Raw genomic sequence first — 26,689 nt, 5'->3', positions numbered from 1 at the left:
GATGGAGTGCTTCCGATCGCTTCTGTTCTATAGTAGTGAAAACAATATTATCTACCATGTCTGATTTCAGAGACTACACAATAGAGATCAGCGGCAGAGACAGAAATGGTTCATAATTTGGGTTTCAGACTTAAGTGCCCAAAGATGATATGCAAAGGGGAGCATGAAACTGAACAAGATGGCTGACAATACAATTTAATTGTTATAATAGATAAATAGATAATGGTACAGTTAACTAGCTAACTTCCTAACAGCTCTCCATGTAATTAACAGAATCCCTTTAAGTATGGGGTATGACATTTCATTCCATGCCTTCTTATGATATAGCAGAATATATATATATATAATCTATAAAATCCTATAAAAATGATAAACTGCTAAAATTGGACATGGGGTGGAACAGTTAAGAGGACTAAAATGACATTGAAAATGGACATAATAATAAATAATATGGGAGTATTTTAAGAAACTGAAGAAACTATCCTACTGAAGTTTATATGGGGCTTGTAACTCGATTACAGATATAAAAATCTGAGTAAACCTCAGTAGTGTTCTGTGAAATCACAAATCATAGTTAAAAGCTAAAAACGCAGCTTTTCTGCCTCAAGGCTGCATGCATGTTCAGCAGAGAACCAAGAGAATGCACGCATACACACAAACTTAGAAAGAGATAAGAAAAGTAGAGCTGGTATTTGTCAGTTAAAGGTGCGCGTTTCTTATAGTTTTTTTAAATTGAAGTCAAATATGGAGCTTATAGACTGGTTTAAAAAATTCAGACCCAAATCCTTAAACCCCTGGGAACAGTTAGCGTTAGCTCGAAAGTTTGCTTTGATTTGGAGAGTCATGTGAATGGTCAGGTAAACTTTACCAATTTTAGGACCAACTGTTTTACATCCAGAGGAGAACAATGCTGGTAAAATACAGTGTTAATGTATTGGAAATTGGGATGATATTCCTCAGCATGACTTGATGAACCATAAAAGCTAAACACTGTCAAATTTGTGAGTTAAATTCGTTTGAAAGACAACTCTTTACTCTGCTTTAGGTGCCCAGTGGCTTTAAAGACTTTCTGAGGACTTTTAACGTCTGTTGTTTTTTAAACGCCTTTTTTGGTGTCTTCGGCACACCGTAGCGCAGCTAGCGTCGCCGCTTTGGGGATATGGTTCGATGTATCTTTAGACGCTCATTTTTAAATCCAAATGCATTTTTTATGAAGAATCAAAATGTCTCGCAACATTCAGAGTGTGACTCTCTCTCTGACTTTACCCATAGCCTGCCAGATCTGCCTCGAAAATGTAAGTTTAACAAGCTCATTTTATTAATCCATTTAGAATATAGCGCCATGTATTAACACGAGATGTTGCTTTTGTTTACTTTGCTCGACTTGGGGAGAAAACAGATACCTAATATTAGAGCTTATTTATAATGTTAGACATATGTTTTATTTAAAAAATAATTTATAAGGTTTTTTTTAGAACATTTAATGAAAAACTGCATGTTTTATAAAACAGACTGCTTCACACCAGAGACAGCAAATACGCTGATATGCACTGATATAAAACATTAATATGACTATATTCTACCCTAAATGTCCATTTTATCAACTTCAATTACCATACATGTGCACTTTATATTTCTACACTTACAGACTGTACTTCACAAGGACCCACACAGGACTGCCACAGTGTAGATATTATTTGTGTGGTGGATCATTTTTAGCACTGCAGTGACACTGACGTGGTGATGGTGTTTGTGAATGATTAGCATGCTGGTATAATTGGATCAGCCACAGCATTGCTGGAGTTTCTGAACACTTGAGTGTCACTGCTGGGCTGACGAACCAGCAAAAACATAAAGCTAATGAATCTTGTAGGTAGCTGAATTAGATGAGGTAGAGAAACAGGTGTGTTTAAATAGAACCACTTATCACAACCCAACACACACTGTTACATTAATGTCACTGCAGTGCTGAGAATGATTGTGAATACCTTCTCTGTGCGGGTCCTGATCATTACAGAACAAGGTAGATGTGGGCATACACAGTGAGCATAATTAGACCTGTTTAAATGGATTTAGTTTAGGGCAGTGTGCGAAAGGTTAAACAAAATAGAATATATTTATTGTTTTGATAATATTTTGTTAAGTGAAGTCACAATGTGATGTAGTTTTAGGAGCCAGACCATGCCCCAATCACTTCTCCACTGCTCTATTTATACCCTTTCACTCTCACTTCATCCCCTTGTTGAACACCATCGCACACACCGCCACCCCATCTCCTCCTTTCTTTTTGACCAATCAATCCCTGGGTGCGGGGCATGGCATTACATACATGCATCCAAACCACCCAGAACTCCAGCCCAAAATCTCCTGAGTTCACCCCCTGCCCATCGTGTCTCCGAGCGTGGTACATCCTAGCAAATGTGCTTTTATGTCATGCTTTCAGTCAGTTCAATCAATCTCAGAAAAGTTGTACTACATGTTGTTTGTTGCGCACCCTAGCTATAAATGCTTTTTACAACATAAAGCACTGCATGAGACAACAATTCCATGTTAAGTATATTACAGCATTCAGTTCAATTAAAGTACTGAAACTAAACAGATTTAGTATTTTCTGTCTCTACAAGTGTCCATCATATTAGTCACAAACTAACATACTAGTGAAAGTAGAATATAGTACAGGTTTCACATCTATAGTCAGACCTTTATATTATAATGTTATTTATTAATTTGTTCTTACAGATTGTGTGGTTTCTTCTGAACAGGTTCATAAGCCCAAGATTTGTTCCAATAACCATGTATTCTGCACAGTCTGTATTGATCTTTGGCTTCTGAAATGCAGTCAGTGTCCCACATGCAGAGTGGCTATAACCCCAGAAAACCCCTGCAGAGAAATCATAGGTAAGCTTTGGTCACTTTTTGGGCCTATGTGCTTTTTGAAGTTATGTAAGGGCCATGCCTCCCCTCAGCCCTATATATACCCCGAAAATTCATGTAATTTCCACATCGGACAAACTTGCTCCAACCTCCACCCTGTCTCCACTCTTATCTCGTATCCATCTATCCAAGGGGAGGGGAGGGGGGGCTTCATATGCATTCATAAGCCACCATGAACTCCTTCTGAGTTCACATCCCCATTTCAGCCTCTATGGGTGTGGTCTGTACTAGCAAAACACTAGTAGTATTAGTACAAAATTAAGGTTACAGATACTACCATATACAGTGGTGCTTGAAAATGTATGAACCTTTTAAAATAATAGATATATATATTTGTCTTCTATTTAAGTCAAATTTTCAGAAATGTGGAAACAGACGAATATTAGAATATTATGATCACCACTACACTCACTGTCAATTTTCTCAGCTCCACTGATGAAACAGGAGAACTCTTTAGTTCTGTAATTACAGACTGTACATAAACTGTGTATCTGCATACTTTATTCTCCTTTCAGCCTGTTCTTCATACCCTGTTATTCAATAGATGGACCTCCACAGGACAACCAGAGAGCAATTATTGCTAGTAGATTATTCTCAGCACTTCAATAATGCTTATGTTGTTGTCGTTGTATGAATGCATCAGACACAGCAATGCTTCTGGAGTTTTTAAACACCTCAGTGTCAATGGCGAACTAAGAACACTCCTACAGCCAGATGTGTCCTCTGGCCAAAGTCTAATGACCACTGTTGAAAAAATATAGGAAGACCCACACAAACTGTGCAGCAACAGTTGTCGTCTCTGACTTTACATCTGTAGGGTGGACCAACAAGGTAAAAGTATCTAATAGAGTGGACAGTGAGTGGACACAATGTTTAAAAACTCCAGAATCACCACTGTGTCTGATCCATTTGTACTAGCACAAAACACACAAACAAACCACCACAATGTCAGTGTCACTGCAGCGCTGAAAATAATACACCAGCCAAATAATACCAGCTTTCTGGTGGCCCTCTTGGGGGTCCTGATCACTGGAGAATAGATGATGGGTTAACATTGTATGCAGAGAAACAAATTGACGGCAATTTGCGTTTGTAGAACAACAAAGTGCTCCTATAGGATAATTAGAGCTGATCAAATGGGCATTGACAGGTACAAAGTAGGTATATATGCATTGGGGATACAGTATACAGTATCAATATAATCTACTAATTCTGCAAGTAATTTTATAATGGTTCTGGAAAGTGTCACTATCTGGGGGAAATCAGATCATTTTGATCATTAGTATTGTTGCAGTTGTTATGAAAACTAAACCATGATATTGTTGACAACTGTTGAGTCCAAAATTAGTCATCCATACAACAGCCCAGACTTGGTCCTGAGTGATTTTTAACTGTTCCCAAATTTGAAAAGATATTTCAATGAAAAGCGATTTTTCTGATGATAGTAAAGTTGATTTATAAAGATAAAATGCATCTTTCAGGTAATTGAAAAGCAAATGCTAGGTCTCACAAATGATATTTTTAGGTTAACAGTGATTACATAGAAGAATGCATTTTGTTGTAGATTTTGTTATACTTTCTGGTGTATTTTGTAATATCCGTTGTTAATATAAAAGAGATTTTTAAACTGTTTTTTTTTTTTTTTTTAATGTTATTATTTATTTATTTTTTAAAGAAATACTGGCTTCTATGTCTGTATATAGGTTATGTGCTTTTTAACAACTTAAAACTGGTATATTTGTAAATGAATTTTGTGATATCTGAACATGCAGAATGGAAGAATAGGATTTGTTTTGACTTAACACTCACTTTTCTCTTTTTGTGTGATGAGAGGAGCCACCAATGACATAGAATCAAATGGAAATCATTCTCTTAAGAGGCGTCTCAGAAGGACTAGAGGGGAATTAATACTTCAGGAATACGAGGTTAGAACTTTTAATACTATTTGGGCACTAGGAACATCATTTAAATCTTTAGAAGTGAATTGGGTCTTTCTTTTCATGTATTGTCATGATGACAATATATAAATAATATTATAAGCAGTTGTTTAAATTATTCTGTGTTTTATTTGTGCAAACCTATCACGTTGATTGATATGACAATAATGTAATTAATTGAACTGAACTGAATACTCCATGCTCCTGTTTCTTCCCACAGTCCAAAAACACACCTTGGTAGGTGGATTGGTGACGCAAAAAGTGTGAGTGTGTGTGTGTGTGTGATGGTTCCGGGGAGGCTTCGGACCCACCGCAACCCTGATCTAGATAAGCGGTTACAGACAATGAATGAATGCTCCAACTAACCTGAAGGGTAATACTTGTTTAATGCAACTTTTCTTATGCAAGATATCCTTTCTGATACATTGGATGGTCTAACTTTCAGGATGAAATTGAAACCTTAATTAAGCAGAATGAGGACCTGAAGAGCAAAAACCTGAGACTCCAGTCACAATTGAAAACTGCTCTGGAACCCAGCACTTCCTTCTTTCCTCAAAATGAGACTGAAGCTGTTGACTTGTGTGTACTGGAGGAATCAACCAAAAAACTAAAAGCTGCCAATCAGCTCTATCAGAAAGTCAAGCAAGATATGGAGAAGCTAAAAGAAGTAAGATTTTAATGTTTCTAAAACTGCAAAAACAATAATTTTTAAATAATACTGTCAGAAAATGTCAAATATTTGGAGCAATGCCATTAAAAAAAAACATTTGGTTTTATAAAAAAACCTATAAATGGGTGGTAACTAAAAATATTAATAATACTGTGGTTGGGATGTTCAAATGTGATGAAAACTTTAAAAAGGAACAGCAAAAGTAGGTGGTGTATAATCATAACTATAAACTAACGGAAGGATGTTAAATAACAAAGATTTGATACAAAACCAAATTGAAACAAAAGTTATGTGAAAAGATGTGTACAGATTTTTTTTTAACTTGTATGGGCCAAAAGCTTGATTTCAGGCCGTGAATGAGGAAGACTTGTAAATCGGTTTGGTTTTAATATCATTCAACTGACTACTGAATGTACTTGTACAACTCTACTCCTGGTCAAACAGGCTTTTCTTCAAAATATGTGAACGTTCCCTGACCCTGTCTCTGCAAAAATTGTCGGATTTTATATGATGTCTCCTGTGGATTCTATTGGCTTTGAGCCACTGCGTTACTTAATCAAAAGTCTAGTGGTCTGAAGGCAAACTTGCATTCTCTTGCTTCAGGCTAACAAGACCCTAAGGTCCCAGAATGTAGACCTAATCCAAGAAAACATGCGCTTGAAGGCTGAAGTGGAGAGCAGGTCTCCTCAAAAGTAAGCAAAACTTCACTACTGTGTGCAAGTAACTCTGTGTGTGTGTGAGATATATATATATATATATATATATATATATATATATATATATATATATATATATATATATATATTAGTTAAAATAATGATAAATAGTATCATTAGTTAAAATAACTAATGATAAGTAGGGATTAATTATCTCAAACAAAAACGGCAAAGAATTATGGGTAGCTGTGAGATTTTATTGTTTGATACAAGTTTGTGTTTGAAAGACAATCTTGAACTTACAGTCATATCTGTCAGTACAGTACTGTTGATAGTTATGTATATGTTTTGAGGATTTGGAGATTTAGATGTATTTAATTGCACCAAGCATGTAAAAAGGTTACTTTCATGCATTTTGTTGCACTCTTTGAATCTGATATCCAACAAACATAGAAAACAAAATATCAGGAACGTGGAATCACAAGGCTTTCTTTGAGGGACAGAAATATGGAATTAATCTGTCACCTTCACTAGCAACAGACAGCAAACTACTGTTTTTTTTTTTTTTTTGTTTTTTTTTTTATATAACTACACTAATGAAAAAAATAAATCAGTTATGTTATCAACCACAAAACAAACAAACATTTTTTCATGTACAGCTGGTTAGAATGGGTCCAGTAGCTATATAAAGCATTCATCAATCAGGAATCTATTTAGGTGATCATATAGATTGTGTTAACAAATCAAAACAGAAGATATCGCCTTGAAATTTTCTGAGAATTGTGATTTGCTATGTTTTTGCAAACAACAGAGGGGAAAAATGCATTAGCAAGCTAACCATCTAATCTGCTATACATGTAATACTGGGTGCTTATTTTTGTATCTAGCAATAAAAATACTAAAATATCTTAGCTGTTCAGCAAGAAAAAAGCCAGTTCAGCATCACTTTTGAATCCTTTCAGGTCACGGCTCTCGCGACAAAAAGCCAAGCCAAGTTTAATCCTGGTTTTAGCAAGGACATTCTGTTGGCTTGCAATCTTTCATCAGTTAAATTTCACATTTAAATTGTTGGATAACAGGTCAATTTGCAAATGTAGATTGAATTAGACTTTCTTATATATTCATGCTTGCTTTTGTATTCAGCACTTGTAGAAACACTGGTAACCAACAAAAGGCACCAGATCATCTTCTAGAGGCTGTGCATGTGACATGGCCACAAAACACTTATGAAAACCTACCTTACAGCCTCTGCAAGGAGGGCCACCCCAGCACAGATACCATTTTATTATATATTGTTCCCTTCCTGTTTAGGAATCCTACTTCTTTAAATTAAAAAACTAAAAAAATGTATGGACTGCCACTTTAACAAATGTCATTGGAGTATAAAATTGATATCAAACATAAAAATGAATTCAAAATAATATGGGACATGAAAATTATGAAGTATAAATTTTTTTAAAACTCCAGGCCATAAAATTTGTATTTGGTTTGTTCTAATTTATGCTCCTCATTTTCATATTATTAGAGCTGTACACTAGTGTGTATAAAAGCACTGTTTTTTAATCTCAGGTATGGCAGGTACACTGTAGCAGCTCTAGAGGCAAAGATCCTTCAGAATGAGCGAGAAGTTGCTCAGCTGAAGAAGGCCCTGGAGCGCAGCGACAAATACATTGAGGAACTAGAGGCCCAAGCGTCAACAAGCCAGAGGGATGGTGGCAAAATTAAAGAAGATTCCCAACCAGAGGGTAGTGCCTCTGGAGAAATGCAGACTGGTGGTAACACTGCACCCTATATTGTTTGTTGCAGATATATAAGGCCCCATTCTTAGAGCCCACTGATCAAAGTTTACGGATCACTGGAATGAATGGTTTTACTGTTTCAATGATCAATGCAGATACTGATAATATCTACTATGCAATTCTAGCTAATATGTTGCAAATAATTTTGTTAGCCAATGTTATAGAACATAAATCCAGGACTTTATGTCACTAACTTAAAGATTAAACCTGTTTGTATTATCTGGAGAAATGTTATTAAAACGGAATAAGATGTGGTTATATACAGGTGCATCTCAATATACTATGTCATCAAAAAGGTTAATTTTTTTTTCAGTGTTTCAATTCAAAAAGTGACTCTCATATAGATTCATTATAAACTGAGTGATCTATTTCAAGTGTTTATTTATTTTAATGTTGATGATTGACATGCAGCCAATGAAAACCCAAAAGGTATTATTTCAGAAAATTAGAATTACAACACAAAAAACTGCAAAGTTTTCCTAAGCTTTTAAAATGGTCCCTTAGTTTGGTTCAGTAGGCTATACAATCATGGGTAGGACTTGAATTGACAGATGTCCAGAAGGTAGTCATTGACACCGTCTTGCCAAGCATATTAATGTAAAGTTGAGTGGAAGGAAAAAGTGTGGTAGGAAAAGGTGCACAAGCAACAGGGATAACTGCAGCCCTGAAAGGATTGTCAAGAAAAGGCCTTTCAAAACTTTGGGCGAGTCATTGCTTCAAGAGCCACCACACACAAATATACCCAGGACATGGGCTACAACTGTCACATAACTTGTGTCAAGCCACTCATGACCCGGTGACAATGCCAGAAGCATCTGCTTGGGAAGCAAGCAGCACTTGGCACCTGTCCACACTGCTAAAAGTTCCTATACCTGGTTTAATAACCACAGTATCACTGTGCTTGATTGGCTAGCAAACTCGCCTGACCTAAACCCCATAGAGAATCTATGGGGTATTGTCAAAAGGAAGATGAGACACACCAGACCCAACAATGCAGACAAGCTGAAGGCCACTATCAAAGTAACTTGGGCTTCCATAACACCTCAGCAGTGCAACTGGTTGATTGCCTCCATGCCATGCCACATTGATACCATAATTAATGCAAAAGGATCCCCGACCAAGTATTGAGTGCATATACTGTACATACTTTTAAGTAGGCCAACATTTCTGTATTAAAACGGATTTTTTTTACACGGTTCTTATATAATATTCTAATTTTCTGAGATAATGACTTTTGGGTTTTCATTGGCTTGGGTTTCATTGAAATAGATCACTCTGTTTGTAATGGATCTACATGAGTTTCACTTTTTGTGTCGATTTACTGAAATAAATTAACTTTTTGATGATATTCTAATTTATTGAAATGCACCAGTATTAGTAATCATAATCAATGATTATGTAATAAATATGACCAGCTTGAATGTTTTAATACATTGCAAGACATGTTACAATCTCAATGGGTAGAAATGTGATTGCACTGTTGTTTTCTCTGCAGATGGAGGTGCTACACTGAACTGTAGCAGAATTGCTACAATGCAAAGGAGCCTTGGTGAAAAGGAGGAGGTTTCAGTTTGCACAGGTTTGGAGAGGAAGTCCATAAATCTCCCAAATGGCCATGGCTACTTGCTTACCACATCTGATATGTGCCCTGGGATTGGAAATTTGGTTGAAGGTTTGAGCTCTCAGAATGATATGCTCCAAAATATTATCATGCCCATTCCTTCCACTCCATCAACACCATCTTCAGGCTTCAGCTCACTCAGTCTTAAAAGTCCTGCTGTGTGTTGTAACAAAAAAACAAGCTTCAAGCACCTTACATACCTAAGGAGACTCAGTTTTGATGATGGTTGCAGCTCTAGTAGTTTTTGTGCCACAGCTTCAGGAGATCAAAGTTTTAAAGTTAGCCAGGTAGACAGTGGAGATTCTTTGAGTCAAAGAAACATTTCAAACTCAGATAACGGTGTGTTATGGAGTGGATGGCAGGACACTAAAGCCACTAACCCTGCTACATTTCTCAGCACAAATGAGAACACTGCTGAGTTCAAGGAAGGAGTGAGCCAGGATGCATCTACACTTGATTATGATGACTCTAGCGAAGTAAGCATGGACTTAGCATACCATGACCAGATATCAGAATTGGACTCCATGATGGCTCACACACCGGACATCAATGTTCCATTAATACCAGGGGGTGATATGTACCTACTAACTGATCCTAGATCAGCCACTGAGAAACATAGCACAACAGGTCAGGATGGCAGCAGAAGTGGCCCAGGAAACGTTGGGGAATCCACAAAACGGAAGTGCCCTATTAGCTTATCAACTGCTAGTCCTTCCAAGCTTTCTAGAGTCAAATAAAGCAGAACATTTTTCTTAGTCTCCTTGCCTATTTAAACTATTTCAGTCTGGCTCAAGAGAATTTGGTTCAGCTCTTTCCCTTTTTTTTTTTTTTTTGTAAAATCAGACCAGTATTGCATTTTTATGTCCAAATCATGTAGAACAACTGAAACTCCCTAGGCTTTATTTAAGACCTGTTGTTCTGGTGTTTTTTTTTCTATTCTTTTATAAATCTGGATATTTCCAGTATTTGGTGATTAGAATTTTTTTTATCCTAGTGTATCAGCATCCAATTGAAATGAACGATCTTAGATTGAGTAAATGAATCGAAGTATTATGTTTTTAAATTACTGATGATTTTCTGGTCATTTAAATTGGAACTTTAATAATATCTAAGCTTTCAATGTGGACTAATTCTTTTAGATTGTTATTTTAGTTGGGTTGATGATTATTTCTCTATTTTAGGTAATTTGCTGCTTATATTTTTGTAATTTGCATTTCTGTCAATGATGGCAGCTAACTGGCATGATAAATGATGTAATAAATGTTTTAGTAGCAGTAGTTCCAATGTAGTCTTTAAAGGCATACTTCACGATTGTCATCAAATATGTGTCTAGTATTCTAGTCTCTCTCTCTATTTCTCTCTCTCTCCCCCTGCCTGCCTGCCTGCTTGCTCATGGCAGAGGCATCTGGACTATATTTAAACAATGTAGAGAACTCCAAACATTGAAGAGCATTAACCGAATGAGGATATTGTTCATGACTGCTCCATAGGTGGATGATGCAGAATTATTTTTGCTATTTCAGATTACTTAAGGTGAAAATGTTTCCAAATTCAGGAGACGGCTAACTGCATTACTGAAAGTGCTAGGAAACTAAACAACTCAAGTTAAATACATTTCTGTGTTAATTAAAACTGAATAAAAACTTACAGACAAGTTAATCTTCAAAGTGTAAAAATCAGAGAGAACTGCAACGTACCCTTTAAGAACTGGATTATTTTATATTTTTTTAGAATTCTATTCTGGTTTTACATAGGGTTTTCACTAATAATTTGCTCTATACCGTGTAATCTTGCTTTTATCACTCATTTGCCCTGTCCTGTGAAATAAATCTGTGGTTTTTCACTGAAATAAAATACAGCTGGCATATAATCAGGACATTTTTGTGGATTATGAGTTCTGAAAACAATTAGAATTACAACTAATAGAAAGGTTGACAGTGATTCATAGAACACTTTTCTATGAGATTTGTGTGATTATAGAGAACAAATTTAAGGATTAAAAACAGGTGAGGACAATGTATCAAACTTTGTTTAAAGAGTCAAATTTAAGTTTAAATATATATATATATATATATATATATATATATAACAGAAATGTAGCTTGCTTTTTTTTTTTTTTTTTTTTTTAAATCAGCTCCACTTTGTAGTTCTACAATTTTATACCTGGAATAATCTGCTTTGATGGTCCCCTTTTACTATGTTCCATAATGTGACTGGAACTACACATTACTGTAATCATACCCTAGATTTGTTACTGATCCTTGGGGTTAGCATAGATAACAGAAATATTTTTCCCCAAACTTCAGCCATCTCAGATCATTATCTAATTATATAATTATCATTTCAGATCATTATCTAATTATATAATTTAATTATATAAAAATGAGTTTCTCCTCGTTATTGTCTGTTGTGCTCAATTGCATCATCTACAATTTATTAATAACTTTCCTGAATTATCAAGCTGATGTTATTTTATTTATTTTTTTAAAACACCCCGTCAGACACAATGGAACCTGAGAGATTAACTAACGGTTTAGATGATGTGCTTCAATCCACCATAGATAATGTGGCATCACTTAAGTATAAAATGACAAGGCAAAAAACACTTGCACCTTGGTATATTGATCAAAACTAGAGCGAAAAGTCGGTCAACCAAACAAGCTATTCCATTCTGCCTGGAAGGACAGCCTTATTGACTACGGAAGGACACTCCCAAATGCTCAATGTATTTGGCCTCACTAATCTGGAACAACAAACACAATCCTAGAATAACTGAACTCTAAACTTTCTAAAAATCAAGCGGTTACAGAACCTCAGATTCCAGGTATTCTTACCAGCAATGTTCTTAATAATATAATAATAAAAATATTAATAAAAATAAAAATATCTTATAGTCTAATAAAAATATTAGACTGCAAATCCAATCTGTAGTGTTAAATTCAACCCATCTGTCACCTGGTGTGGCTGATATAGAACAAAATGTATTTGTGAAAGAAAGGTTAGAAACGTTTCACCCACTTCCACAGCCCAAACTAGAGAAAATAATCTCCTTGGAAAATTGTACAAACAGCACACTCGATGCAATTCCTTCTTTACTACTTTACTGTACTGTACTACTAGTACTACCAATTATAATCTAACCTATTTTAACAAAATACACTCACGCCTTAACCTGTGGCATGTACCCAAAGCTTTTAAAGTAGCAGTTATTAGACCTTTGATCAAGAAACCAAATCCTGATCCTATTGTATTGTCTAATTGTAGACCTATTTCCAACCTAATATTTATATCTTAGATCTTGAAAAAAGCTGTAGCCCATCAAGTTTGCACTGAAACAGCTCTAGTTAAGATAACAAATTATCTTTTTGTTGCCTCTGATTATTGTCACTTATCTTTATTAGTGCTACTCAATCTGAGTACAGCTTTTGACCCAATAGACCACCACATTTTCCTAGAAAGATTAGAGAACATTGTTGGAATCACAGCAACATATATTTCATGGTTCACATTTTATTTGTCTGATCATTACCAATTAAGTAAATTATGTCTCTTCAAATTATTCGAAAGTGAGATATGGATTTCGGCAAGGTTCTATTTTAGTACCATTATTGTTTATATTATACATGCTGTCACTAGGTACACTCAAGCAGAAAAGCATTAACCTCCACATTTACACAGATGATACACAGCTGTATATATCAGCCAAACCTGTTGACAGATTTAGATTAAAGAAAATCAAGGATTATATAAAAGATGGGAAATGCTAAATAGTGATAAAGCAGAGGTTCTCCTTTTGGGACCAAAAGCAACAAGAAGTAAATTATCAGGCTTGTAATAAACTGCAGCATGGACACAAATGTGACAGGCTTACTACTACTAACTGCAATAATCAATAATTATATCCTAATAAATGTTCCAAACCAGTTTGTCTTCCTAGAGATAGGGTGACCATTTGACATATTTAGCATATGAACAGGCAAAGCAGGAAGTGCTACAACAGCTCTCACTGTGGAACCAGAAGACCTAATCAATTTCAAAAGTTTATTACTGAGTAATCAACAACCATCACAGAGTTGGAACTTGAGTGGTATTTGCACATGGACTATATTCAGACACAACAGATTTCACCGTCAGGAGGAGCTAAGGGGAAGGCGGTATTGTCAATTTATGTTTTGTCAATTGAGTGTTTTTCTACTACTCAATGTTCAGTTCAGCTCCGCTGACTCCACGGTACATAACTGTATCTTGTTACTGCTTGCTGTAAAAAAGGTTTCCATCTTTTCATCAATTTTTGAGATGTCCCATTTTTCCTACAGACTTAATGTTAAACCTGGCTGATTTCTGTGTTAATCCTGGTTCATCTTGGAAAATCTTGGTGTTGTCATTGATTCAATAAATTAGAATATCTTCAAAAAGTTAATTTATTTCAGTAATTTGATTAAAAAAGTGAAACTCGTCTTTAGATTCATTACAAACAGAGTGATCTATTTCAAGTGTTTATTTATTTTAATGTTGATGATTATGGCTTACAATGAAAACCCAAATTTCATTATCTCAGAATATTAGAAACATAAAATTATATAAGAACGATTTAAAAAATTATTTTCAATACAGAAATGTTGGCCTGCTGAAAGGTATGTAAGGTATATGCACTCAAAAAAACATCTTAAAACAAGACTTTGGACCACTGAGCAACAGTCCCGTCCTTTTCCTCCTTGTCCCAGTTATGATGCTTCTGACGTTGTCTCTGGGTCATGAGTGGCTTGACAAGAAATTGCGACAGTTATAGCCCATGTCGTGGATACATCTGTGTATGGTGGCTCTTGAAGCATTGACACCAGCAGCAGCCCACTTCTTGTGAATCTCCCCCAAATGTTTGAGTGACCTTTTCTTCACAATCCTTTCAAGTCTGTGGTTATCCCTGTTGCACCTGTATGTCATTTGATCAACATATAGCCAATATTACAAGAGCAGCTTTTTAAACGTCAATCTAAGAAACACTTCATCCCTGCATGATACAGACAAACTAGTACATGCTGGTACTAGTCTTCTCGCTGCTTGCGTTTGTAGACGGTGGACAGATGCAAGTGTTTCAGGGTGCCCCTGTGTTTGTTTTACCTACTGGTTCCCTTCTTTTCAGTTATGCTGCTATAGTCAGATCTGTCGAAGACATCAGCCATACTCTGATTATTTTCACATTCTCTGTATGCCTTAAACCCATAAATCCAATCTCATCCATATTTGGTCTCTTTTTTTTTCCCTTGCCACTTGTTCCATTGGCTTGCTCAGTTTGTGAGGAGTTTGGTGTGTCCAAAAACACACATCGGTAGGAGGATTGGTGACTCAAAAGTGTCCATAGTTCTGAGTGTGTGAGGCCCTGTGAAGGATTTGTGCCCCCTCCAGTGTGTGTTCCAGCTTTGTGCCCAATGATGCTGGGTAGACTCTGGAAACAGCAACCCTGAACTGGAGAAGTGGTTACAGAAAATGAATGAATGAATACTGTAATTGTTCTTTATCTCTGTAAAGCTGCATTGTGACAACATCATGTATAAATTGTTATATAAATAAACTTGACTCATGTGGGGCCTGACCATTAAAGAATGGTGAAAATGGGCTAACAAAGTTAGCAGAGAAGCCTTTGGACAAAAGTATGTAACTACAAACTGCAACTATATTATAAATAGATCTAATAAAAGGAACAATCGCAGTAGAGAGAAGACGGTTATTTTAATGTTTTTGCTGAAGGGTATAAGTCCACAGGTTTGAAGACCTATTTTCTAATGAGTGAATACAGCTCTGTATATTGTAAATTTGTAAAAAAAAAAAAAAAACAAAGAAACAAAAAATAAATTTAATAATAAACCACTTCCAGCTACTAAAACTGCTACAGCTTACAATGACTTTGTGTGTGAGCTGTTTGTCCTGTTTTTTGTTCTGTGTCGTAATATTGTCAGCGCTTTGGGTTCTTGAAAAGCGATTTATAAATAAAATGTATTATTATAATTTTATTGTTATTATAATGACTTTTATTTATAAAAACACTTTTCAAAAACCTATAGTGCTGACAATATTAGAATACAGAACAAAGAACTCCAAAGGACAGACACAGATACATAGAAAAAAACAGTTCACACACACAACAATAAATAATAATAATAATAATAATAAACAAAACTACATAAAGGCCAGTAAGCAGCACTTAAAATTGGTCCCAAGGTTGACACTCATTGGAAATAGTAGCAGTTTTAGCAGGCAAGTAGCTGGAAATGGACCATAGAGTTAACACACCATCACCCATTGCATGGTATGTGGTGGAACAGCTGCAATTGTTTCTAATTTGAATAATTCCAGTGCTAAATGTCTACACAACTCAACAACTCTGTGACTCTGACTTTCACTTCAAGAATTCAGAAGACCTCAGCAGGCAGATTAACTTTTTTATATAAAGCTCCTCCAACTCTGGAAAAACCGTCCAGTTACTTTTCCAGACTCAGGCACATTCTCAGTCTTTATGTCTAGCCTGGAAACTTACTTGTAAAAGACTGTAGGCCCAGGGGTTATTGACATAAGGAATTATGCTAAACTGAACTAATGGCGCCTCTCTACTCCCTTTGAGTTAATGACTGCCCTCTTGTCAGGGTGACACTGATAGATGACTGGCTGCCAGAGGCTCCTGCTTCCTTGCCTTGAAACCAGTTATCTGCTCTCCTTTCCCAGTATCTGCTACACTCCGTACCTTCACATCTCATCTGTGGCCCCTGTTGTCATCATGCAGTAAAGCTGCCTTGTGACACCGTTAGTTTGTAAAGATGACTATAAAAATACATTTGACATGATAGTACCTAGCTCATATCATTCAAAGTTTTAAGGTCTACAGGACTGTTGCCAACCTCCCTAGATATGGCCACATGAACAATATGAATGATAACAAAAGAACTCAGACCAACTTCCAGAGTTTAGAGGTGAACTCCAAGGTCAATGTACATCAGCGTCAGATTGCACCATCTATCATTATTTTAGCCAAAGTGGACCTAATTGGAAGACAGCCAAAAGCAAATCATAAAAATGTGAGGCTGGAATTTGCCAAAATGCCTATTGACATGCCTCAAAGCAGCTGGGAGAATGTCCTTTGTACAGACAAGACACAACTGGAGCTTTTTGGTAAGTCACAACAGCGTCATGTTCAAAGGAGCAAAAATTAAGCAAATAAAGATAAGAGCATCGTACCTACTGTGAAACATGGAGGAAGCTTGGTTATGTTTTGGGGCCGCTCTGCTGCATCTACCACATGGTGTCTTGATTCTGTGCAGGGTACAATGAAATCTAAAGACTATCAAGGCATTCTGGAGTGAAATATGTCCAAAGTCAAGGTCATGTGTCCCAGTCACATGAATGCTTTGAATGACATCAGCACATTTTCGACCACAGGACATCACTACATTTACATTTACAGCATTTAGCAGATGTTGTTATCCAGAGTGACTCACAAAAATGCTTACTGTTCAGACAGAGAGTGTATCCAAGCTAGTACAAATAGGTTAGGGTCCAAACTCCCTCTGAGCTCCAACGCTTGCCAGACAAGGGCCTATGCTGATACCTAAAGAACAAAATTTAGTAAGTGCAATACAAAGCATCTAGTCAGTGCTCAAATCTAGAAAGAAAAACTAGTCAGCGCTCATACCTAGAGTGAAAGGAGTTAAGCACAGTATAAGTGCAAAAACAGTCTGTTACTGTGAGCACGCACTTAATTGGGTCACAGAGAGTTGGGTATTCTGTCTGAGTTTGTAGACCATAAGAGAATCCTCTGTTCGGACAACCAGTGCAAGTTCGTTCAACCATCTGGGTGCCAGGACTGAGAAGAGTTTTGACACTAGTAATCCATGTATCTTTAGAGACAGCAGGTCAAATCAAGCTGTACTTGAAGATTGAAGGGCTTGAGGTGCAGTCCAACACTTGACCATTGCAATAAGGTAGGGAGAGGCTGGACTGTTCTTGGCTTTGCAGGTAAGCATGAGAGGCCTGATGCGGCAGCTACAGGAAGCCAGTGAGGAGAGCGCAGCAGTGGAATGATGTGGGTGAATTTAGAAAGATTGAAGACAAGCTGTGCAGCTACATTTTGTATCAGCCGATGTGGTCTGATGGCCTGCAAAGGAAGACAAGAAGGAGTGAGTTGCAGTAACCAAGCCTTGAAATGAATAGGGACTGTACTAGCACCTGGGCAGCCTCCTGAGAATGAAAGGGTCGGATCCTCCAGATGTTGTACAGTAGAAATCTGCATGATTGAGTCAGGTTCCCAATATGGGTTGGGAATGATAGCTGGCCATCTAGGATCACACCAAGGCTTCTTGCATCTCCAGACAGAACAATTGAGGAGTTGTCATTAAATATTAAGGTCATGGTGGGGACCAGATGTTCCAGGGATGAAAAGATTCTCAGGCTTACTAGGATTGAGCTTCAGGTCATCCAAGAAGCATTGTCAGTCAGACAAGACAAGACTGGAAACTTGGGTGTCAGATGGTGGAAAGGAAAGCATTAGGTGTCATCAGCATAACAGTGGTAAGAGAAACCATGAGAGGTAATTATATCAACAAGAGAACTGGTATACAATAAAAATAGAAGAGGACAGAGCACAGAGCCTTGAGGGACACCAGTGGAGAACCTGCACAGAGTGGAAATAGATCTGTTCAACGTTACCTGGTAAGGGCAATCCTCCAGATAAGACTCAGATTCTGAACAGTTCAGAGTTTGTTGAGGACCAACAGGAGGATCTTGTGGTTGACTGTGTCAAAGGCCGCAAAAAGGTCCAGAAGACTCAGAACCGATGGCAGTTTGGCTGATCATGCTGCTTGGAGTTTCTCAGTAACTGCTACAAGGGCAGTTTCGATTGAGTGCACTGGTTTGAAGTATGACTGTTTGGTGTCCTGGAGCTGGTTCTGTGTGAGAAAGAAGGACAATTAATTATAAACTGCATGTTCAAGGAAGGAGTGATACTGGTCTGTAGTTGCTGAAGTCTGAGGAGTCAAGAGTGGGCTTCTTCAGAATGGGAGCCAACCTAGTAGTCTTGAAGACTGATGGAACTTGACCAGAAGACAAGGAACTGTTTATGATGAGAGTGATGAAAGATAGTAGATCTACTGAGATTGACTGGAGTAGTTTTGATGGGATGGGGTCCAGTGGGCAGGTGATTGGCTTGCTGGACCTGTATCTGCAGGATGTCGTCTGTGGAAAAGAAAGGAAAAGCAGGTTAAAGAATTAACAGTATGACAACTACTAGTGGAGGGAGGGGGGACAGAGGAAAAAGACTGATGGATTTTATTAACCTTCTCCTCAAAGAAAGTGACAGAATCCTCTGGGGTGAGGGAAGAGGGTGGAGGGGGATAGAGGAGAAAGCTTTGAAGAGCTTGCGTGGATCAGATGCTGACGCTTCCAATCTCCCTCTATAGAAAGACGACTTTGCAAAGTTACTTCATTAGAGAACCTGGATAGGAGAGATTGATAGGAATGAAGATGTGAGTCAAGATGGGATTTCCTCCATCTTCTCTCTGTCTTTCTTAGTTCCCTCTGGTTGCTGTGGAGAACATCTGTCAGCCAAGGTGCAAGTGGTGAGGATCTTGTAGGCCTGGAGGATAGAGGACATAAAAGGTTAATTGCAGATGGGAGTGAGTAAAATATTTGTGGCTGTATCCAGGCAAAGAGACGAGAAAAATTATGTGTGGGGAAGGGTAGTCAGTATTATTATTAATTGAATTACAGTAATTCAATTCAAAATGTGAAACATATATTATATAGATTCATTACAAACAGAGAGATCAATTTCAAGTGTTTATTTCTTTTAATGTTAATGATTAAAGCTTATAGCCAATGAAAACCCAAAAAGTCATTATCTCAGAAAATTAGAATAATCAACACAAAACACCTGCAAAGTTTTCCTGAGACTTTAAAATGGTCCTTTATTAGGTTACACAATCATGGGGAAGACTGCTGACTCATTGACACCCTCCTACTGTATCAAAGCATATTAATGGAAAGTTGAGTGGAAGGAAAAAGTGTTGTAGAAAAAGGCGCACAAGCAACAAGGATAACTGCAGCCTTGAAAGGATTGTCAATCTTAATGGAGATGTGGATTTCATTGTCCAACAGGACTTGGCAACTGTCCATACTGCCAAAAGTACCAATAGCTTTTTTAATAACAACGGTATCACTGTGTTTGATTGGCCAGCAAACTTGCCTTGTCAAAAAGAAGATGAGAGGGACCAGACCCAACAATGCAGACAAACTGAAGGCCGCTATCAAAGCAACCTAGGCTTCCATAACACCTCAGCAGTGCCACAGGCTGATCGGTTCCATGCCACACCACATTGATGTAGTAATTAATGCAGAAGGAGCCCGGACCAAGTACTGAGTGCATATACTGTACATACTTTTCAGTATTTAAATCTTTCTTTAAATTGGTCTTATAGAATATTGTAATTTTCTTAGATAATGACTTTTGGGTTTTCATCGGCTGTAAGCCATAATAAGAAATAAATGTTTGAAATAGATCACCCTGTTTGTCATGAATCTATATCACATTTTATGAAGAAAAAAAAGATATTCTAATTTATTGAGATGCACCTGTACATGAGGGCGGCACGGTGGTGCAGCAGGTAGTGTCGCAGTCACACAGCTCCAGGGGCCTGGAGGTTGTGGGTTCGATTCCCGCTCTGGGTGACTGTCTGTGAGGAGTTCTCCCCATGTCTGCGTGGGTGCTCCAGTTTCCTCTCACAGTCCAAAAACACACATGGATAGGTGACTCAAAAAAAAGTGTCCGTAGGTGTGAATGTGTGTGTGTCTGTGTTGCCCTGTGAAGGACTGGCGCCCAATGATTCCAGGTAGGCTCTGGACCAACCGCGACCCTGAATTGGATAAGTGGTTACAGATAATGAATGAACCTGTACATGAGCTGAGAGATAGAGTGCAGGTTGTGTCAAGTGAAGGAGGAGCAAGGAGGGAAGACATGAACAGGAAGAGCAAGGACAGAAAGCGTAAAAGAAAGAAAGTGATGATCTGAGCAGCAAAGTAGAGTTACTGCGATGTCCAGCAGAGGGGTAGGTCTGCTGAAAATCAGGTCCAGAGTTTTGCCAGCTCTATGAGTTGGGGGAGACTGGATGAGAGTGATGTTGAAGGTTTAGATTAGGTCTTTGGGCTGGCCATTTCATTATTTTAATGTTTTCCATTTCAAGGAACTGCTTTACCCATTTTGGGAGCTGACAGGGCATTTTCACTTTGCCATGTAGCTTTATAAAGCCCAACTCCTGCTGCCAAAAACATTCCCCAAAACATAACACTTACTTTGGGTTCAGTTTTATGATGAACATATTTTCCATCTGACCCAAATAAATTAAACTTGCTTTCATTGCTAAAGTGAACTTACTTTAGCACATTAGCATTTACGTAAGTGGACTACTTCTCCTGTGTCCACCCAACATACTCCCCAGCAAAGTTTAGTCTAGCTTTTGATTCGTTCTGCTAATGAGAGGTCTGGTCACTTTCAGTCCAAATGCTCTTCAATGTTGAGACACGATGGTGTGACAAGACTGATCAGTGCTGAACTGGCAAGCAATTCCAGCTGTAGTGTTGAACCAATTTCCCACTGAGATTCTCTGTATTATCCTATACTCTCATTTGCCTTTCATGGATGACCAGCCTTCCTGGGGCACTCGAATGTGCTTGAGATGTTGTAAAAATGAAATATTTTAGAAATCACAGATATGGGATGACCTACTTTTTTAGGCATAGCTGATAGGATCATCCATTTCACCTTTATTCAACCTGCTGCTGGAGGGTTTCAGTCAGTTTAGAATGGTTCACCATTTGCAAAGTCAGTTAAATAGTATTTGTCAGATAATTAAGGAATTAGCCCCAAGCACCAGATTAACACTAATACTCACATGGACAAAATTGTTGGTAGCCCTCCGTTAATGAAAGAAAAACCCACAGTGGTCACAGAAATAACTTGAATCTGACAAAAGTAATAATAAATAAAAATTCTATGAAAATTAACAAATGAAAATCCAACACTGAATTTAAACTGTGGTTCAGCAGATTTATTTTAAAAAGTAAACTCATTAAACAGGCCTGGACAAAAATGGTGGTACCCTTGAAAATAATGTAATCAAAGTTGTCCACTAATTAGCATCACAGGCATCAGTCAGCGGGCCTATATACAGGGCTACAGGTAGTCACTGTGCTGTTTGTTGACATGGTGTATACCACACTCAACATGGACCAGAGGAAGCGAAGGAAAGAGTTATCTCAGGAGATTAGAAAGAAAATTAGAGTCAAGCATTTTAAAGGTAAAGGCTATAAGACCATCTCCATGCAGCTTGATGTTCCTGTGACTACAGTTGCACATATTATTCAAATATTTGGGTGTCACAGGGTGTCTTGAATCTGTGCAGGGTACAATGAAATCTGAAGACTATGAAGGGATTCTAGAGAGAAATGCTGCCCAGTGTCAGAAAGCTTGGTCTCAGTCGCAGGTCATGGGTCTTGCAACAGGATAGTGATCCAAAACACAGCTAAAAACAGAGAAGAATGGCTAAGAGGAAAACATTGGACTATTCTGAAGTGGCCTTCTATGAGCCTTGACCTAAATCCTATTGAGCATCTTTGGAAGGAGCTGAAACATGCAGCCTGGAAAAGGCATCCTTCAAACCTGAGGCAACTGGAGCAGTTTGCTCATGTGGAATGGGCCAAAATACCTGCTGAGAGGTGCAGAAGTCTCACTGACATACAAGAATTGTTTCATTGCAGTGATTGCCTCAAAAGGTTGTGCAACAAAGTAATAAGTTATGAGTTTGTTTTTTGTACATAATTCTGATGAAGCATGTTTGAAAAGCAATGTCTGACTTTCACTGGTTAATTTTCATTTATTTATTTGTATTTATTATTACTTTTGTCAGATTCAAATTATTTTTGTGATCATTGTGGGTTTTTCTTTTATTATCCGCTGGGTACGAACAATTTTGTCTAATTTTATCCTGGCAACAGGTTGGCATTTGTCCTTTGCTACATAAGGTGCATAAAATGCAGCATCTAGACTTTTGTGTTAGTAAAGCAGATATGTATTAATATGTGTAATATATTATACAATAACACATATCTCTGCTTTACTAACACAAAAGCCAATATGTTTGGCTAGATAGATAGATAGATAGATAGATAGATAGATAGACAGATTGATATATAGGTAGATAAAACCCAGCCAGACATATCAGCTTCTTTAATAAATATGTTATTCATTTCATCTTTTCCTTCACCTGATCTCTCTTTTCCTTTCTTGTTCTGTTTGCAACATCTTAGTTCTTTATTATCATTAGTAGAAAATATATCCTAATCTCGCGAGTGTAGGATGTGGGACCTCTCTATCTCTCGCTCGCTGGCTTGTGGGCCACAGTTTCTTATTCTCGCGAGATGTCGAAGTTTTGGCTCCTCCCCCCCCTCGCTCTCGCTCTCTCTCTCTCTCTCTCTCTCTCGATGTGCAGGTGATTCTGCGGCTCTCTTGCGCGCACAGCACAGCAGCAGCGTTGGGACTGGTCCGCGCGCTTTCACTTTACGCGCTGCATACACTTTTTCTTTTTTGTCGCGCTCTTATTCGGTTGTACTTTATTCTTCTTCTAGCGGTTCACATACTTAGACACACACACACACACACACACACACATACACAAACACACTGCAAACATGATGTCCATGAACAGTAAGCAGCCGCACTTCGCCATGCACGCGAGTTTACCTGAGCACAAATACACCACGTTACACTCGAGCTCGGAGGCCATCAGGAGAGCGTGCCTACAGACTCCACAGGTAAATACACGCGCGTGCGCGCGTGTGTATATCACTGTTTGTGTGTGTGTGCATGTATGTGTGAATGCGTGCGTCCTCACTCCGTTTCCCCCCCATATTTCTTTCCACTCTACATCGGTATATCGGTGTTCATGTCATGTTCATGTCTATACTCCTAAAGTCATTCTGTATGAATTGCAAAGTCTCTCTTTCTTTATCGCCCTCTTTTTTATTTTATGCTTGCGTTATTATTATTATTTTTTTAGTTAAACAAGTAAACCCTTCTCTTTCTTCTGTCTTTGTGTGTATTTGAAATTTTATGAATGCAGGCTTCAAAATAGCAAAATTCTCTCACTCATTCTCTTTCTCATACAAAAACTCCCTCTTTGTATATATATATATTGTTTGTACTTTAATACATTTATATGCAAAATAATTTATTTCTATTTTCTACAAGTTATATATATCAACTCTTTTTTTCTTTTAGCGTTGTTATATTTGCATATTTCTAGAAAGTAATACAATTTCTTTGTATTTTCTTTTATTTCTCCTGTGATTTATTTTTATTATGATTAAGTTTCTATAGATGTATTCTTTTAAAAAGCAAATTTTTGTCCTTGTTTTTTCTCAGTTAAATATAATTCTTACATTCTTCCAAACAGCCATATTTTCTCACTTTTTTCTTTCATTCTTTCTTAACTGCATGCTTCTAAAAATGTCTTATTTTTTCTGGTCTTTTTTTGCATTTTGTGATCACAGTCATTTTAACTGGCATTATTCCTGTTTCCTCACCACTCTATCTTTTCTTTTTTATGCCCCAGCTACAAAGCAACATCTTTGCCAGCCTGGATGAGACACTGCTTGCCCGCGCTGAGGCGTTGGCCGCCGTGGACATTGCCGTCTCACAGGGCAAGGCCCATGGCCCATTTAAGCCAGATGCCACTTACCACACCATGAACAGTGTGCCATGTTCATCCGCGTCCACTGTGCCACTCGGGCACCACCACCATCATCACCATCATCACCATCATCATCCTCACCCACAGAACTTAGATCCCCCGGATTTGATGGAGCATATTGGCTCACCAAGTTTGACCCTTATGCCCAGTGGACATGAAGGAGCAGGCAGTGGTGGTGGTGGAGGTGGAGGAGGTGGTGGAGGAGGAGGAGGTGCCAGTTTGATTTCAACTCCAGCGCACCCACATTCACACATGCACGGTTTAAGCCACCTTTCGCACCAGGCTGCAATGGGTATGACCTCCCCCCTCGCGCACCATGGCCTTCTGCCTGGGCATCATCCCGTGGGTACAGCAGGTACTGGAGTGGGCCCTGGTAACACTGGGTTACCTGGCAATGGCCTGCCCACCATCAGCGACTCAGACACAGATCCCCGGGAGCTGGAGGCATTCGCTGAGCGTTTCAAACAGAGGCGTATCAAGCTCGGGGTTACACAGGCTGATGTGGGCAGTGCCCTCGCTAATCTTAAGATTCCGGGTGTGGGCTCGCTCAGCCAAAGCACCATCTGCAGGTTTGAGTCTCTCACCCTTTCCCACAACAACATGATTGCCCTCAAGCCCATCCTGCAGGCTTGGCTAGAAGAGGCTGAAGGAGCACAGCGAGAAAAAATGAGCAAGCCTGAGATATTCAATGGTGGTGAGAAAAAACGCAAGAGGACATCCATAGCAGCACCAGAGAAGCGCTCGCTGGAGGCTTACTTTGCTGTCCAACCCAGGCCATCCTCTGAAAAGATAGCAGCCATCGCAGAGAAGCTGGACTTGAAAAAGAATGTGGTGAGAGTCTGGTTCTGCAACCAAAGACAGAAACAAAAAAGGCTGAAGTTCTCAGCCACACACTGATGGACAAGACAACATACAAATATATGCACTGAAAAGGGGATGCATTGCATTTACCTGGTTTAAATATGTATCATTTTTACATGAATATAATATATTTTATTTGAATACAAAACTCTGTTCAGTAAATAAACTGGTTGCCTTATTTTTTTTAAAGTTCATATAATCTGTTAAATTATTTGAAAGTTTTATACAATCTAATTCCTAAGACCAACCTAGATCCAAATCATTACATTTACTATAAAACCATTCAGCACAGTTCCTGCCTATGGGGTTGACTCATGTTTTTGTTGTAGGCTCTTTATTCACATGGATAGAATATACACATTTAAATCTAACAAATTCAATGCACCCCTTTGCATTTCAGTGTAAACACAAACAAAAATACACTCTGTTCCTTCCTGCCTGCCTGAGTTTGTTTGGGGACCAAAAAGGGAAACTGCAGGACACTTTGGACAGGACATTTTTGTTCATGAGGACATTAACTCTACGTCCACACGCGCTGGTGAATGTGATGTATGCAAATCCACCACAGGTAAACTCACTACAGGTGATGTGAGGGGAGAAAAAACTTCAAAACAACCAAACAAACTAAACTCTCCTTTACATTTCAGCAATGCCTTTTATTCTAAATCCCAGAGAACAGATCCAGGACTGGGTTTAGATTATTTATTTATTTATTTATTTATTTGTTTGTTTGTTTGTTTGTTTGTTTGTTTGATCATTAATAGTTTATTTTTTGCCCCAGCAATTTTTATTTTGTTTTGACGTTTGATGAAATAGCCATTGGAAGGATTACCTCATACTATAAAACTCTCCATGTCCTGTTCCCTCTTCTCATAAACTGTTTTTCAGCATTCATTTGTGTATTTGTTTGGTCTGTAATGGGGATTTTATTGATGTCATTTGCAAATCCCATCAGTCAGCATCTGAGCTCACCAAATGTTCTCATGCAGTGTTTTAAATGTTTTAACAGAGAGAGAGAGAGTCTTTTTCACTGCTCCTATTTGATTTGAAATTGCACTGAAATCTATTATTCCTCATTGTTATTGTTGTTTATTTATTTATTGGATAATTTATTGTAATTATACCACATAAATCTAAATTTCTCTAAATCTGTTATTATTATGATTATTATTATTATTATCATCATCATCAAGCAATTTTCTTTAAAATAAGTAGATTATCATACATTCTGAAATTATTATTATTATTTCGGTTGTGTAGATTTACTGAAAATTTTGTATGTAAATATCATTATGAATGACACTTTGCTCATCGTGCATACAACGATTTATTCCCAATAATTTTGCAAATCAGGATTAAATTAGTTAAATCTGTTTATTTAGCACAGCTTTAGCGCGCATGCGTCCATCAAAACACAACCTGATG

General features: G+C 37.8%; 2 protein-coding genes across 5 annotated transcripts; both read left to right on the top strand.

The window, feature by feature from the left end:
* The first annotated feature begins 1,124 nt into the window (after nt 1-1,124).
* obi1 (ORC ubiquitin ligase 1) lies at nt 1,125-11,486 on the top strand. 2 transcript variants are annotated; one of them, XM_066665184.1, is made up of 7 exons: nt 1,125-1,295; nt 2,763-2,898; nt 4,768-4,859; nt 5,317-5,538; nt 6,145-6,233; nt 7,767-7,972; nt 9,492-11,486. In XM_066665184.1, the coding sequence occupies exons 1-7, from the start codon at nt 1,224-1,226 to the stop codon at nt 10,352-10,354; spliced, it is 1,680 nt and encodes a 559-aa protein (XP_066521281.1). In that variant the 5' UTR covers nt 1,125-1,223; the 3' UTR covers nt 10,355-11,486. The 2 variants fall into 2 exon arrangements, with proteins under 2 accessions (XP_066521281.1, XP_066521282.1); XM_066665185.1 differs by lacking the exon at nt 1,125-1,295 and having other exon boundaries at nt 2,798-2,898; nt 4,766-4,859.
* Nucleotides 11,487-23,333: 11,847 nt separating this feature from the next.
* On the top strand, nt 23,334-26,331 carry pou4f1 (POU class 4 homeobox 1). 3 transcript variants are annotated; one of them, XM_066666171.1, is made up of 3 exons: nt 23,334-23,465; nt 24,266-24,551; nt 24,612-26,331. In XM_066666171.1, the coding sequence occupies exons 1-3, from the start codon at nt 23,343-23,345 to the stop codon at nt 25,298-25,300; spliced, it is 1,098 nt and encodes a 365-aa protein (XP_066522268.1). In that variant the 5' UTR covers nt 23,334-23,342; the 3' UTR covers nt 25,301-26,331. The 3 variants fall into 3 exon arrangements, with proteins under 3 accessions (XP_066522268.1, XP_066522269.1, XP_066522266.1); XM_066666172.1 differs by having other exon boundaries at nt 24,266-24,572; nt 24,639-26,331; XM_066666169.1 differs by having other exon boundaries at nt 24,266-26,331.
* The last annotated feature ends 358 nt before the right edge of the window (nt 26,332-26,689 follow it).

This window comes from Hoplias malabaricus, chromosome 3 (assembly GCF_029633855.1).
Source record: "Hoplias malabaricus isolate fHopMal1 chromosome 3, fHopMal1.hap1, whole genome shotgun sequence".
Classification (NCBI taxonomy): domain Eukaryota; kingdom Metazoa; phylum Chordata; class Actinopteri; order Characiformes; family Erythrinidae; genus Hoplias; species Hoplias malabaricus.
The sequence above is the reverse complement of the archived record's forward strand: the minus strand, read 5'-3'. Positions and strand labels throughout refer to the sequence as shown.